At 54.7% G+C, this 13225-nt stretch overlaps 1 protein-coding gene across 3 annotated transcripts; it reads left to right on the forward strand.

Moving 5' to 3' along the window:
• Window positions 1-31: 31 nt before the first annotated feature.
• LOC149913007 (sperm-associated antigen 4 protein-like) lies at window positions 32-13153 on the forward strand. 3 transcript variants are annotated; one of them, XR_016462235.1, is made up of 13 exons: window positions 32-2554; window positions 2661-2728; window positions 3075-3156; window positions 3825-3892; window positions 4431-4489; window positions 4616-4656; window positions 4928-5015; window positions 5581-5665; window positions 6138-6235; window positions 6763-6924; window positions 7135-7224; window positions 7960-11155; window positions 12519-12603. XR_016462235.1 is itself a non-coding variant. In XM_090132353.1 (12 exons), the coding sequence occupies exons 1-12, from the start codon at window positions 2427-2429 to the stop codon at window positions 8077-8079; spliced, it is 1089 nt and encodes a 362-aa protein (XP_089988479.1). In that variant the 5' UTR covers window positions 32-2426; the 3' UTR covers window positions 8080-11349. The 3 variants fall into 3 exon arrangements, 2 of the variants coding, with proteins under 2 accessions (XP_089988479.1, XP_089988480.1); XM_090132353.1 differs by lacking the exon at window positions 12519-12603 and having other exon boundaries at window positions 7960-11349; XM_090132354.1 differs by lacking the exons at window positions 32-2554; window positions 2661-2728; window positions 7960-11155 and having other exon boundaries at window positions 3149-3892; window positions 12519-13153.
• Window positions 13154-13225: the final 72 nt, after the last annotated feature.

The following is a 13225-nucleotide window of genomic DNA, read 5'->3' on the forward strand; positions in this document are numbered from 1 at the left end:
TTTATCAGATTCATGGCAAGAATTTACCTTTACTCAGCTAGAGGGAATTTGCTTCATCAAAACATTTTTGGTGCCAGCTGTATGCGTTCAGGAGTGGGTTCATCCAAACTTCTGTGCCATAACTCTGTCTCTGCAGTAGTCACATACTGCATACATTAGATTTTAGCTTATAGGTGGGTTGTGTATAAGGGAGCTGAAGCAAGAGTGATGGCCATCAGCTCGTCAGAGTGGTTTTTGCTCCATGTATGACCCTCGCCTCGTTCTGTTCATGCGTGGTTCTGACTTGGTGAATCATGAAGATGCAGAGCTGCTGGAGTGGGCAGGGAGGCTGGGAAGGTGACTGGAGGGTGGGAGCACCTGTCGTATGAAGAGAGGCTGAGGGAGCAGGGCTTGTTCAGCCTGCAGAAGGAGTGGCCGTGGGGAGACCTCAGGGGAGCATCTGTGCAGGAGGGAGACCAACCTTTTACGCGGTGTGATAGTGATAGAATCGTGGACTCATAGATAGAAAAGAATGGAATAGAATATTCATAGATAAAGCCATAGAATAGAATAGAACAGATCGATAGAACAGAATAATAGATTCTATGACAGAATGGCTATTTGGAAAGAGAGGGATGGGAAGGTCTCTCTCCCAGCTAGAGGAGCCTGGGGATGATAGTAACCGTTAGTGAGAGAAGGGAAGGCTGGGGTAGCTGCTGGGTGCTGAATGCACCTGGAGACCAGGGCTGTGACAAGCTCCCAAGCAAATGAAAGGGGACCCTGCTTGCAGCCATGTGCTCTCTGACCCAGTCCCCCAGGTCTTTCACCCTCGTTTGGGAGGAGACACTGGGACTATGGCAGTCATCTGTCACTGCCAAGCTCCGTGACGATTGCTGAAAGACAAGAAATTCCCACAGAGGATATCTGTAGGGCACATGCACCCATCTTCCCGCTCCCAGCAGTGACTGGTGCTCCAATGGGAAGTCTTTCCCTTACAGGCACTGTCGTCACAGACTGCTCCATCCCGGAGGAGCTTATGGGAAGAGCCCCCCATCTGACCTGTCGCTCTCTTGGTGGGATAGTGGCAGATGAGCTCTTGCCATTTGCGCTGCTTTGCACAGTCCCCAGGCCTCGTACCTTTCCCTCTCTGCCGTTTGCTAAATGTGGAGGTGATGGGAGGCCCCCCTAAGCTTGCAAAGAAAGGGAGACCCAGAGGAGTGCCTGTTCCTGTGTGTCTGCTCATCTGTGAGCTCTGAGTGCTGAGTCAGGGGCTGGGCAGCTCTCTGACTTGTGGGTCTGCAGAAACTTGCCCTCTCTGGTGAGTGAACAAGCCCAAGAGATTCAGTTCCTGTGTGGGCTGCCTACGGGACTTCCCTGCTGACCCCCGCCACTCATCTCTTGCCAAGGATTGCTGGGTGAGGTGTGGCACACGCATTCACCTTGTGAGAAATGCTCGTATTCCGTAGTTGGGGCTTAGGTGAAATTTGCTAGGAATCCTAATTCCTTTCACGCTTTGGCAGAAGCGGGCAAACTTGACAAGGGTGCGCCAGACCAGAGTGACACAACAGTTTCTATTTACTACTTCCCAGTGCATATTTTCTCCATTCCCTCACTGGCCGAGGACTTCCAGCCACACAGCCTGAGCGAGGCTCCTCATTCCCTCAGCCGATGTCCCGTCCCTGTTTACTGCTTGGTTAGCCCCTCTGCGTTCTCCTCCTCTTCTTCTTTAGTTTTTACCTGCTACGGCATGCTGGCACAACCTCTCATAGTTAGCCTTCCCCTCTGCCTGGCATTCAAACTACAGAACTGGTTTGTACCAGTGCATCTCACAATGTTACTCAAATTTCTCACAATATACGACTGGAACACTCGGGAATTCAAAGTCAGGCCGAGATTTAATTAATAAAAGCAAAAAAGGGTTTCTGCGGTAACTCATCGAAGTACCGTGGTGCTGTTCTCCCCACATACAGGATCCAAGCCGATCCCTTTCTGCAACGCAGGTATAACCCACGGCAGCACACCATGGAGATATCTGATGATAGCGAAATGGCTCACGAACTTTGGGCTACAATTAGCTGGGCCCCAGGGCTGTCAAGGGCGGACGTACCATGAAACCGGCGGGGTCTCCCACCTCCCAGCCCTGCTGGCCCCTAGCCCCGATTGTGAGGTCAGAGGCATGCGCTGACGCTGTGCAGGCCCAGGCCTTTGTGACGTCAGGACTGGGTGCCACAGTCTGCCCCGCTGAGCCGCCACCTGGCACTGTTGGCCGTGGCTGCCAACGCGTGTGGAAGGAGCTCGCGGTGGTGTCCTGGTGGCTGTGTGCTCGGGGCAGGCGCGCTTCTCCTGCGGATCGTTTTTGGACTTGTTGCTCAGTGGCCTTCCTCTGCGCAGACTTTCCTGCTGCTGAAGGGGACACTGAGAAGGGGAAGGCTTGATTCCTCCACAGCATGAGGAGGAGAAAGTCTCCCCAGAGATCAAGAGGGACACAGATGCCCCCTGAAAGGGTGAGGGTGAGAAGAGCTGACAGGAACCTGAGAGGGGCAGAAACGGAGAGCAGCCGGCTCCCAGAAAACAGGTAGGTGTCTCTTCTGGCCGGGGCCTCCAAGCTGGTCAGTCCCGCTGGCCACGGCTCCCGTGGCGTGGAGACGGTGCACAGCAGGGCTTTTCGTTTTCCTCCACAGCTGCAGCCCCTCTCCGGTGACCCAGGCTGGGCCAGCCAGCTGCAGAAGCAGTGCTGCATACAATGTGGGTAAGTCGGGGGCTGCTTTGCTCCGCCAGGTTTCTGGGGGACGTTTTGGCCAGCAAGGGGCACCCCAGTACAACAGGAGCTGGGGCAGCAAGCCGAAGGCTGACCTCCATCCCTGAACATGCCGCCACGGTGTGCCTGCTAGGTGATCCTTGCCAGCCCTCGGTGTCCCGCTCGCAGGATGCACCCAGCTGCCCCTTGTCCAGGACGCAACCGCAGCCGTGCCCCTGCCCCTGCCTCTGCTGCGATCCGGACCGGCTCCCAGCCCTTCTTAGAGGGTCTGACACGGTCCTGTCTGGTACGCCTTGAGGACGTGCTCGAGCTTTTCTTTCTCCCCTTTCTTTGCCAGGGTCAAACATCAGAAATTATCTGAGAAACTCTGAGACCGTGGTCTTCCTCAAGAGACTCCTTGGCACAAGCATCTCCACTATGTGAGTACAGCACCTGCGCAATGTGGTATTGGGGGTTTCCGTGGGTCGGGGTGGGCAGGCCAGGCTGGCGGTGCTGCTACCCACCGGGAGAAAGAACTTGGCTCCCGCCAGCAGCAGCTCCGTGCTTCTGGAGCTATGGCAGCGGCTCAGGAGGGATGGGAGCAAAGCCCCAGTTACACACCTGACACAGCTCAAAACGTCTCATCCGAGCCTCTGGCTGGGATGTGGGGGTGCGAGGCAGCAGGAGTTAAAGGAGGCCAGGAGTAGACGGCTGCAGCCGGCCTGTGGAGGACACCTCAAAGCGGGGGGTGTTTCTTCATCTCCAGTAGAAGGAGATTTGACTCCTCAGCAAAAGAGAAGTCAAGCCCACAGCAGGGAGATCCCATGAGCCACCGCTTTCTCTTGCTGGGTCTGCTTTCTTCCCTGGGTTACTTCAGTGCCCTTCCTGAAGGTGCTCTTGGAACCAGCATGTTTGGCATGTTTTGCCTGTGGTGCTGAAGGTAGCTGAGGGAAGCCCTGCTCCTTCTGGGGGCTGCTCTGTTGGCTGTTCTTTGCCAGCAGCGGACTCCCCGCCTTGCTGCTTCGCAGCTTGTAAGAGGAGGTAGCCCTGAGAAGGGGTCTGCCCCAAACCCTGAGCGCTGCCAACACCGCGACTCCTTCTTTTTCAGGGAAGAGATGACCAAAAAGAACTCTGGGCTCTGCGTGCTGCTTTTCCTGGTCTTTCTGTCTGCTCTCAGTGAGTATTTGCCTGCTGCCAGCAGTACAAACGCTAGGTGGGATCTCCAGCGTGTGGGCAGGCGCTGAAGCACCCGCGGGGCCCTTCGCACCTCTCACTTCTGCCGCTCGGGGAGCTCCGGAGACGCTGTTCACACTCAGATCCCACCTGGCTCGAGAGCCAGTGCAGGGCCATTTCACAGCTTTCCCTTTGGACTCTGTTGTGCCGGAGCTCCCACAGCCCCGTAGCCTTCGTCCCCCGTACCAGTCAGCCAGCTTAAGAGTGGTGCTCTGCCCAGCCAAGGCTATGAAGGGAGGCTGCCTGTCCTTCCAGGCTCGCCGTCAGGCAGGGAGAGGCAGTGGGAGCCCAAAGCCTTTGTGCTTTATAGTCAGGGTTGGAGAAGAGGGTCCTTTCTTGCAGCCACGTGCTCTCTGCCCCGGTCAGTCCCCCACTTCCTCAGGGAAAATCTTGCACCTTGGTTTGGGGGGGAGACAGTGGGACTGTGGCAATCCTTAGAAACCATAGTGAAATAACTTTCTGTCTGTGCTGCAAATGACAGCTGGTGCCTACTGTGGAATCTTGCTGGCAAGAGTACCGTGGACAAAGGATTTCTTGCAGGTCAGTGATGATTGCTGAGGGACAGGGAATTCCCACAGAGGACACCGTGGTGGTTGGGCAAATGCACGCGTCCTGCTGTTGCCAGCAGTGACTGGTGCTCCAATGGAAATGGCCTTTCCCTTTCAGATGCCGTCGCTGCAGACTGCTCCACGCTTGATGAACTCAGGGTAAGGGCCCCCATCTGACCTGCTGCTCTCTTGGTGGGATAGTGGCAGACGAGCTCTTGCCATTTGCGCTGCCTTGCACAATCCCCAGGGCTTGTGCCTTTCCCTCTCTGCCTTTTACTAAACACTAAAGCAGGTGGTGGGAAGCACTCCTAAGCTTGGAAAGAAAAGGAAGCACAATGGAGTGTCTGTGTGTCTGCTCATCTGTGGGCTCTGAGTGCACTTCAGGGGCTGGGCAGCTCTCTGACAACATCTGCCTTGTGTGCGTTTGCAGGAACTCGGTGACTGAGCAAACCCAGGGGACTGAAGACCAGAGGAAGGGGTTGTCTTACCTGGCGGAACAGCGTGGCACTGTGATGAAGGTGATCCTGCGCTTTAGGGAAGAGGCTAGGATGAGCAGAGCCTTGGGCAGGGCATTTCTGTAGGGCTGCCTGTGGGATTTGCGTGCTGACCCCCGCCACTCATCTCACGCCAGCCATTGCTGGTTGAGCTCCCCTTCTGCACAGGCTTTCTCCTGGTCACGTTTAACGTGCCACCTCCTGCTGCTGGAAAGCTGCCTGCATTGTTGTCCTGGTCATCCAGGAGCTCTGGCAGCCCAGAGAGTGTCTTCCCAGAGAGTGGAGACACCTGGGGGCCCTTCCGGACGTATCCCACCCTGCCACAGCTCATCTGGAGAGAGTGGAGGCGGACAACTGGTGCCCAGGCCCATACTGTGGCGGGGGACACAACAACTCCTGTCCAGCCCTTAACTCTTCCTGATGAAAAGAGTCGGAGGGCCTCTGCAGACGAGGCCTGTGTTTTGCTTTCCGACGCTTCCTGAGAAAGTTCTTTGGCTCTGACACGGAACGGTGTCCAACTGTAGGCCGTGGTCCAACGTAGCAGCCCGCTGACATGCTCATCTCCTGTACTGCTTTCTGTCTTCCCCAGGAAGTCCAGCTCTTGAAAGAGGCAGTGCCTGTGAGGCCTCGGGAAAACTGCTTCACAAAGTCTGACCGGGCTCTGAAAAGTGCAGGTATGGACCCAGACAGGCACATCTTCTTACGCTGGGCTTATGCTCAGCGCTGCCAAAAGGAGACTGTGCTGCGGCCTCGTCTCTCTGAGGAAGAGCTGGATGAGACTAAATCACCTGGCCCAAATCACTGTGGCACCGCGGCTCCCTTGGCTCAGCGGCTCAGCCCCCTCAAGCCCTCGCTCCCTGCAGTGGTGCCCCTGGCACGCCCCTGACAGGAGTTACTGCGCTTTGCTGAGATTTCTCAGGGACCGAAACAGGTCCAGGTTGTCCTTAGCTCTCCCCACGCAGCGCGGCCTTGACTTGAGCCTGCTGTCCTTCGCGCAGGGCCTTGCTGCCTTCCACTGTCCGCAGACCTCATCTCTGTGGCCCTGAGAGAGGGATGCTGTCAGCAGGCAGTCTTAGAAATAGCCTGAGCCGACTAGGTGCTGGGAGACTGGGCCCGTGGCAATCATCTGCTCTCTTCTCAATTCAGGGGTGTCCATAGACCTGCAGAGATCATCCAGGTCTGCATGGTACTGCAGGGTGGCTTGGTTCCTGTGCGCTCCAAACATGCTGGAAACCTTTGAGCAGGTATGGTAGCAGAGATCCTCAGTGCTGCTTTTGTTCCCCCCTGTCCAGCTGGGGGAAGCCCCCGGGACTCTCCCTTCAGGCCCCTCTGCAGTACTGCTCAAGCCCATGGTGCTCCTCAGGTGCCTGGCTCCTGAGGTCTCCCTCGGGGCTTGGCTTACCAGAAACCAGTGGTATTCCTCTGAAGGCAGGCTGACCTGGGCTGAGCTGTGCTGCTACATCCTGCATCCCACTATCCGTGGTCGGGGCTGCGTGAGGAATCTTCTCCTCGGCCACCCTGTTTGCCTTTGTCAGCTGCTGGGCAAAACAGGAGCTTTCTTCACAGCCCTGACTCCGGTGTGGGGTATCCCACGTTTCATAACGGATATTTTCCTCTCCATGGGAACTTGGAGAGTTTTCTTTCCCATGCCTGTCTGCTTCCCTACCTGTTGTCCGCAGCACCAAAGCAGCTCGCATACTCAGTGCTGCCTGTGGTCTGGGCTGCACGGGCAGCAGCATGGGCCTCATGACTCCCTGCTCTCTGCTTTCAGCTGGACGCTTCCCCGGGATACTGCTGGCCTGTGAAAACATCTCAGAGCCAGATGGTCTTCAACTTGCCCACAGAAGTCCAGCCGACTGCAGTCACTGTGCAGCACACAGTGGACACAACCTTGTGGCACATCAGCAGCGCTCCCCGTGATTTCGCCGTCTTTGTGAGTGTCTGTTGGTACATGGGGCTGGGACGTAGCTGTAGGGAAGGGCTTCTGCTAGGGGGCATACGGAGAAGAGGACCAGTATGTCCTTTGAGCAGTGCTCAAGGAGAGACTCAGCGCCAGCACATCCTGCAGCAGAGCTGCAGGAGCTGCTGAAGCTCCGGCGGCCCAGGTGTGACACGCGTGTTGACCCCGTGCTTTATCTCGTAGGGACTGGATGAGAAAGGAGAGAACAAAGGTTTGCTTGGGAAATTCACCTACGATCTCCGGGAAGAGCTGTCCCAGACTTTTGAACTGCAGGTACAGTCATTGCGTGCAGGCAGGAGACCATTCCAGAACACTTTGGCAGCAGGTCAGTGGCAGGAGGAAGTGTGGGCAGTCCCTGCCAAGGCAGGGGTCCAGCGCCGGCTAGAAGAAACGTGCTGAGGTTCAGAGGGCCAAGAGCACATGACATGGCAGGGTAGCTGAATTGAAGCAGGGAGAGCACCGTGTTGGGCCAAGCGCTGTGCAGGAGCACAGGGTTCCCCCGCGGTGCCCACCTGTTTTGGCAGAGCCTTGCACGTGCTGGGAAATGCCCTAAAATGCAGGTGTCAGATGGTGAGAGCCAGGAGACAGTGCCACGTGCACGCCCTGTTCCCAGTGGCTGGCCGGAGCTGCTGTCTGCGCTGGCACTCCTAGACAGCCCACGTGCAGGTGTGCTCCCCAGCCATACCGCCCACACAGAGTCCACAGTGAAGGGAAGAGTGAAAGGGGAAGAAGCAAGCGTGAGCTGGACAGAGGCGCCTGGCAGCTCTACGTCTGCTAGGCCCCACGTCCTCGGGGACCACATGGCATCAGGCCTCCACCGCTGCTCATCCTGCTCCCACAGGCCAGACGTTGGCTCTGCTGGGGCACAGGGGGCCTTAGTGGGGCTGCTCAGGAGAAGGGAAGCAGAGAAAAGCCTCCTCGTCAGCCATGCTCACAAGGAAATGCACGGAGGCAGCTGCGGTTGCTTCCAGGCCAGGAGTGAAGTCTCCTGTCTTCTTTGTTTTGCAGACCGGGACCCCCAGAGGCTTTTGGCATATAAAGCTCGTTGTACTCAACAACTGGGGAAATGCAGGACACACGTGCATTTATCGGGTGCAGGTTCATGGCAAGAGTGCAGGACTAAAATGACATCGACTAAAGACATCCGGAGACATTCTAGAAAACAGCTTCTTTAAAAAATAAAACACCAAATTATTCCATCTCAGCGACGTGTGTTTGCCCTGGTGTTCTTTCACAGGCTTTCTCTGAGCAGCCCATTTCTACTTGTCCAGCAGAAACTGGACATTCCTCACTCTGATGCGAGTGAACCAAGGAAAAGGAGATGATGGTGCCCTGGCCCTGTGTTGTCTGGAGGGATGTGAGGGACATCTGTGAAGGCTGGCGGGTGCTGCAACAGGCACGGGGCTTAGAAACCCACCGTGGCTGAGAATGCGGCTCAGGTGGTGCGTCCCCAAAACCAGCCCCCATGGTGCTGCTGCTGTTGCTGACTCCAAATCCCATGGGAACCTCCCGTAGGTGGGAGGGTATTCCTCTCCCACTTCTGCCACTCAGGGAGCTCCAGAGAGGAAAATGAATCACAGAACAGCCAGGATTGGAAGGGGCCTCAAGGATCACGAATCTCCAACCCCCCTGCCACATGCAAGGCCAGACAACCTCTCCGTTTCATACTAGACCTGGCTGCCCAGGGCGCCATCCAATCTGCCCTTGAACACCTCCAGGGATGGGGCATCCACAACCTCTCTGGGCAGCCTGTTCCAGCACCTCATTACTCTCGTAGTAAAGAACTTCCCCCTGACATCCAACCTAAATCTTCCCTCCCTCAGCCACGGGAGTTTGGCCAGCAGGATTGACCTGCGTGGAGGCCTCGGCCAGAAAAGAAGTCTTGGGAAGCCTCCAAGGGAACGGCCCCAGCACGGAAAGGGTAACGGGCAGCATGGAAAGGTTATGGGCAGCATGCCAGCTTCCTTGTCATGTTCCCACGGGATATGGACTTGGCAACAGCAGCATCGCTGTGGGGGTTGGTTTGGTGGTCTCAGGGGGGCTTTCAGCTGAGACTCTTCTCCCGAGTGTTTCTGAGCCCAGTGGCTCTTCTACCCACAGCCCTCATGGTGACAGCTGAGGGCGTCCTATGGGTGGGCCGCTAAGATGATCGGAGGGCTGGAGCATCTCTCCTACGAGCAAAAGTTGAGGGAACTGGGCTTCAGTGGCTTGGAAAAGAGAAGGCTCCAGGGAGACTTCATTGTGGCCTTCCAGTACTTGAAGGGGGCATATGAACGGGAGGGGGAACGGCTGTTTACGAGGCTGAGAAGTGCCACACAAGGGGGAGCGGTTTTAAAGTGAGACAGGGAGGTCTAGTAGGAGGCAGTTCTTCACACAGAGGGTGGTGACACACTGGAACGGGTTGCCCAAGGAGGTTGTGGATGCCCCATCCCTGGAGGTATTCAAGGCCAGGCTGGGCAGCCTGTACTACTGGCTGGCGACCCTGCATATAGCAGGGAGTTGAAACAAGATGATCACCGTGGTCCTTTTCAATCCAGGCCATTCTGTGATTCTGTGATTCTATGAAACTGCCCCTCTACCGTGTGCTGGTGAGGCCTCACCTGGAGTACTGCGTTCAGACGTGTGGTAGTCAGTGCAGGAGAAACGTGGACCTGATGGAGCGCGTCCAGAGGAGGGCCACAGAAATGAGCCAGTGGAGGGGACATCTCTCCTACGAGGACAGTCTGAGAGAACTGGGGCTGTCCAGCCCGCAGAAGAGAAGGCTGTGAGGTGACCTGACAGCGGCCTTTCAGTATCTCAAGGGGAGCGACAGGAGAGAAGGGGACAAACTCTTTAGCAGGGTCTGTGGAGCCAGAACAAGGGGAAATGGTTTTGAGCTTGAAGAGGGCAGATATAGGTTGGATATACGGAAAAAGTCTTTTACAGTGAGGGCACTGGAACAGCTTGCCTAGAGATGTGGTTGATGCTCCATCCCTGCAGACTATCAAAGAGGGGCTGCATCAAACTCCGGGCAACGTGATGTAGCTCTGCACGTCCCTGTTCACTGAAGGGGAGTGGGACTGAATGGCCTCTAGAGGTCCCTTCCAGCTCTAAGGATTCTATGATTCTACGATTCTGAGAGTCAACGGTCTATTCAGCAGACAAAATTAAGACACTTAAAATCTCCCTGGGCATCTTGCTTCACAGCACAGAGACGTGAGTTTTCTGTGTTAACAGGAAAAAAAGTCAGGCTGATGTGGCAGTGTCATGGGAAAACACAAAGTGTGCTGTGGCCGGCCAGATTGCACGCCAAACTGATGGTACCCCTTTCTTTTTCTTCTTTGTTCCTTTGTCTCTCCTTTTCTTTTTCCCGGACCTGTGCCCCCCGTCACACACTCAGATCTAGGGATAACTCCGTGACAATTATTGGTGGAGAATGCGGGCAGCTACAGATCTCTCCTTCATCTTAAGAGCATTGTATAGAGGACTGAGGAGACCATGGTGTTCCTTGGAACATATTGCTTCCTTCTTAAGTTCCGCATGTTCAGTGTCAGAGCTGCATATACCTATAGCCAATTAAGGGCAGTGATGGAGATACCTGCCTGGTTCCTATACATCCCAGCTAACTTAACAGACAATACGATGTTTGGACTGTTTTTTCCAGGTGCTTTCTCAGTTCATTATGTGTGTTTGGGTTGCCAGCTTAGGTACTGTGCTATCAGACTCCCTGAACATATTCTCTGCAGTACTATTTTACATTACGTGGAGGAAGCTTTTCCCACAGCCAGAGAACGTGGAGTGGCAGGGAATATGGAGAAGTCTAGGAAAGAGATTAAAAGTGTGGGGACCCCCGGCGTCATGGGATTTTCCTCCTGAACACCTGTGGGACTCTGAGGAACTACGCGAGCATTTGGGTAAGGGATGGCGCAGATCTGAGAAGGAATGGCTTATTTGGGGCTTGGCTTCTGCTTACCGAGCTCTATATAATCCTATTGTGGAGAGAGAGAGTTTCAGGACTACAAAGGGGAAACCTCCAAGTCAATCTTGACCAATTGCAGGAGGCACCGGTATCAATGTCCGTTTCCGTATGGAAGGCCAGAAATGGAAACGGGTGTCCTCACCTCACGTGTGGAACGGAAAGAAGAAGAAGCAGAAGAAGCAGAGGAAGATCCAGGCGAGGGGCCCTCCTCAAAAGCACCCCCACCGAGAAAGGCAACCGAGAAAAGTAAGAGACATGGAGAGGAGAGTGATGAGGAGGGAGTCACTGTTACCACTATTCGCTGTCCCCTGAAAGCCACCGAGATCAGACTGCCTGTCCTTCCAAGCTCGCTGTCAGACAGGGAGAGGCAGCGGGAGCAAAAAGCCTTCATGCTTTATAGTCGGAGTAGGAGATGGCCCGTGCACAGGAATGTTAGGATAGCTTCAGGGTCTTACTCTCAGTCTTTCTTAACCACATCTGCAGAGTATTTGCCTCCTGAGGGAAATCAGCGCGGCGACCTTTTGGGAGGAATGGTAAGGGCTGCCCTGCAAGGGGCGCTGCGGCAGCATAGAACAGGCTGACGGCTGACGTTCCCCTCCCGGCCCAGCAGGGCCCGTCTTCGTAACGGCAAGGTGCGAGGCGGCTGCTCCTGGCCCCGCTCCAGCGCCTCAGTGCCGCTGCCGCGAGGAGAGCTAATGGCGCCCGAGAGAGAGCTCCTGGATAACGGGGAGCGCCCTCGCCTGCTGAGGCTATTCCTTGCTTCAGGGCGGCCGCACGGGGCCGTGCGTTTCAGAGCAAGATCCGCAGGGGCGCTTTTTCTGGTTTTGAATCCCCCACTGCTTCCAGCAACCAGTGCTGTTAGCGCTTTAGAGGAATGGTAATGGCTGCCCTGGGAAGGGGCACGGTGGCAGCATGGAAAGAGGGTGACACCTCATTTGTGTACGGCGTGGGGCTGCAAAAATCGCAGGTTTTGACACCGGTGAGACGCCTTTGGCAGACTGCAATGACGTATGTCTGCTTGGTGTCACATTAAATGGGCAGCACCAAAGTGTATAAAAAGGAAACGCGTGCTTTTTTTAGAGATGGGAGCCATCATAAGAGCCTTGAATGAAGGCCATGAGTTTAAGAAATATCACATCTCAGGCCTTGAGACAGCAGGCCAGAGATGCAAGGAAAGGAAGCAGGCATACAGAGAATGGTGCAGAAATGGATGGTGCAGAACAGTTTGAGGAAGACGGCGCTCAGTTGCGGTACCAGCAGTAGCGTGGAAACCTCTGTGCTCGGGGCGTGAAGAGCAGCCAAGCTCTTGGTCATGTGGGGTGAGGTGCAGAGTAGTTAATACTTTAAAACTTGGCATTCTTCCGGGCGTGATGAGTGGAGCAAATCTGAACACGAAGCTCCAGCTTGCTGGAAATAAGATGCCGCTCTCTTGATAGTCCTACCGCGGCCATACAAATGCTGATAGTGGTAAAACGGGCTAGAAGCGGCTTCACTGGCTCTATGTGGGTCTCTGTGCTGTGAGTGACCATGAGGTCAATGAGGTATTATTATTTTCAGGTTCTCAGAACGGAAGTAAACGTTATCTTTCTTTCCCCCTGCTGCCCTCCAGAACCCCAGAAACCTCCTACCAGACCTTACCTGGAGGATCGTGGCAGCTGTGGCAGTGATGGAGAGGAGGAGGAAGAGTACCGCCGGCAGCTCTCAGAACACTCCAAGAAAGGTTACTACGGACAGCCATCCAGATACAGAGACACACAATTGCAGGCTTGCTGGTCCGTGCAAGCAGAAAGCTGTTTGGAGGTTCTCTTCCTTCCCGGCCAAAGTGGAGCACAGTTAGTCTTACGAAGCTGTATTTTTTGTTGGGGATAATTAGTAGGTGTGCTGCACAACGCAGACATATCCATAGGCTGAAACGGGAAGACTTTGTTTTTTGGGGATATACCATTTTTGTTTTTTGGGGATATGCCATTTTGTTAGCGTCTAAGAAAAGAAATCACTATCGCCTGAACGCTGTTGCCTGTTTTGAGAGGACCAAATCCTGTTTTAAAGTTTGCATTAGTTGTTGGTATTTTCATACCTTAACGGAGAAACTCTTTTTCCTCTTTTATTAATGCTGCCAATTTGGGCTGTTCTATGAAAATATGATCTGGGAGATAAACTCCTCGATGCAACAGAACTAAACTTACAAGTATGTAAAAACAGTAAGTGCCTTTACCAAGAAGCATTTCTAATTGTTTGTTTCTACATCTGATACATGTGTAAAGCCATGGCACGCTAGCAGGGAGATGGTCTCTTTTGCCTAGCTTTTTTATCAGA

Source organism: Phasianus colchicus, chromosome Z (assembly GCF_987193195.1).
Source record: "Phasianus colchicus chromosome Z, bPhaCol1.hap1.1, whole genome shotgun sequence".
NCBI lineage: Eukaryota > Metazoa > Chordata > Aves > Galliformes > Phasianidae > Phasianus > Phasianus colchicus.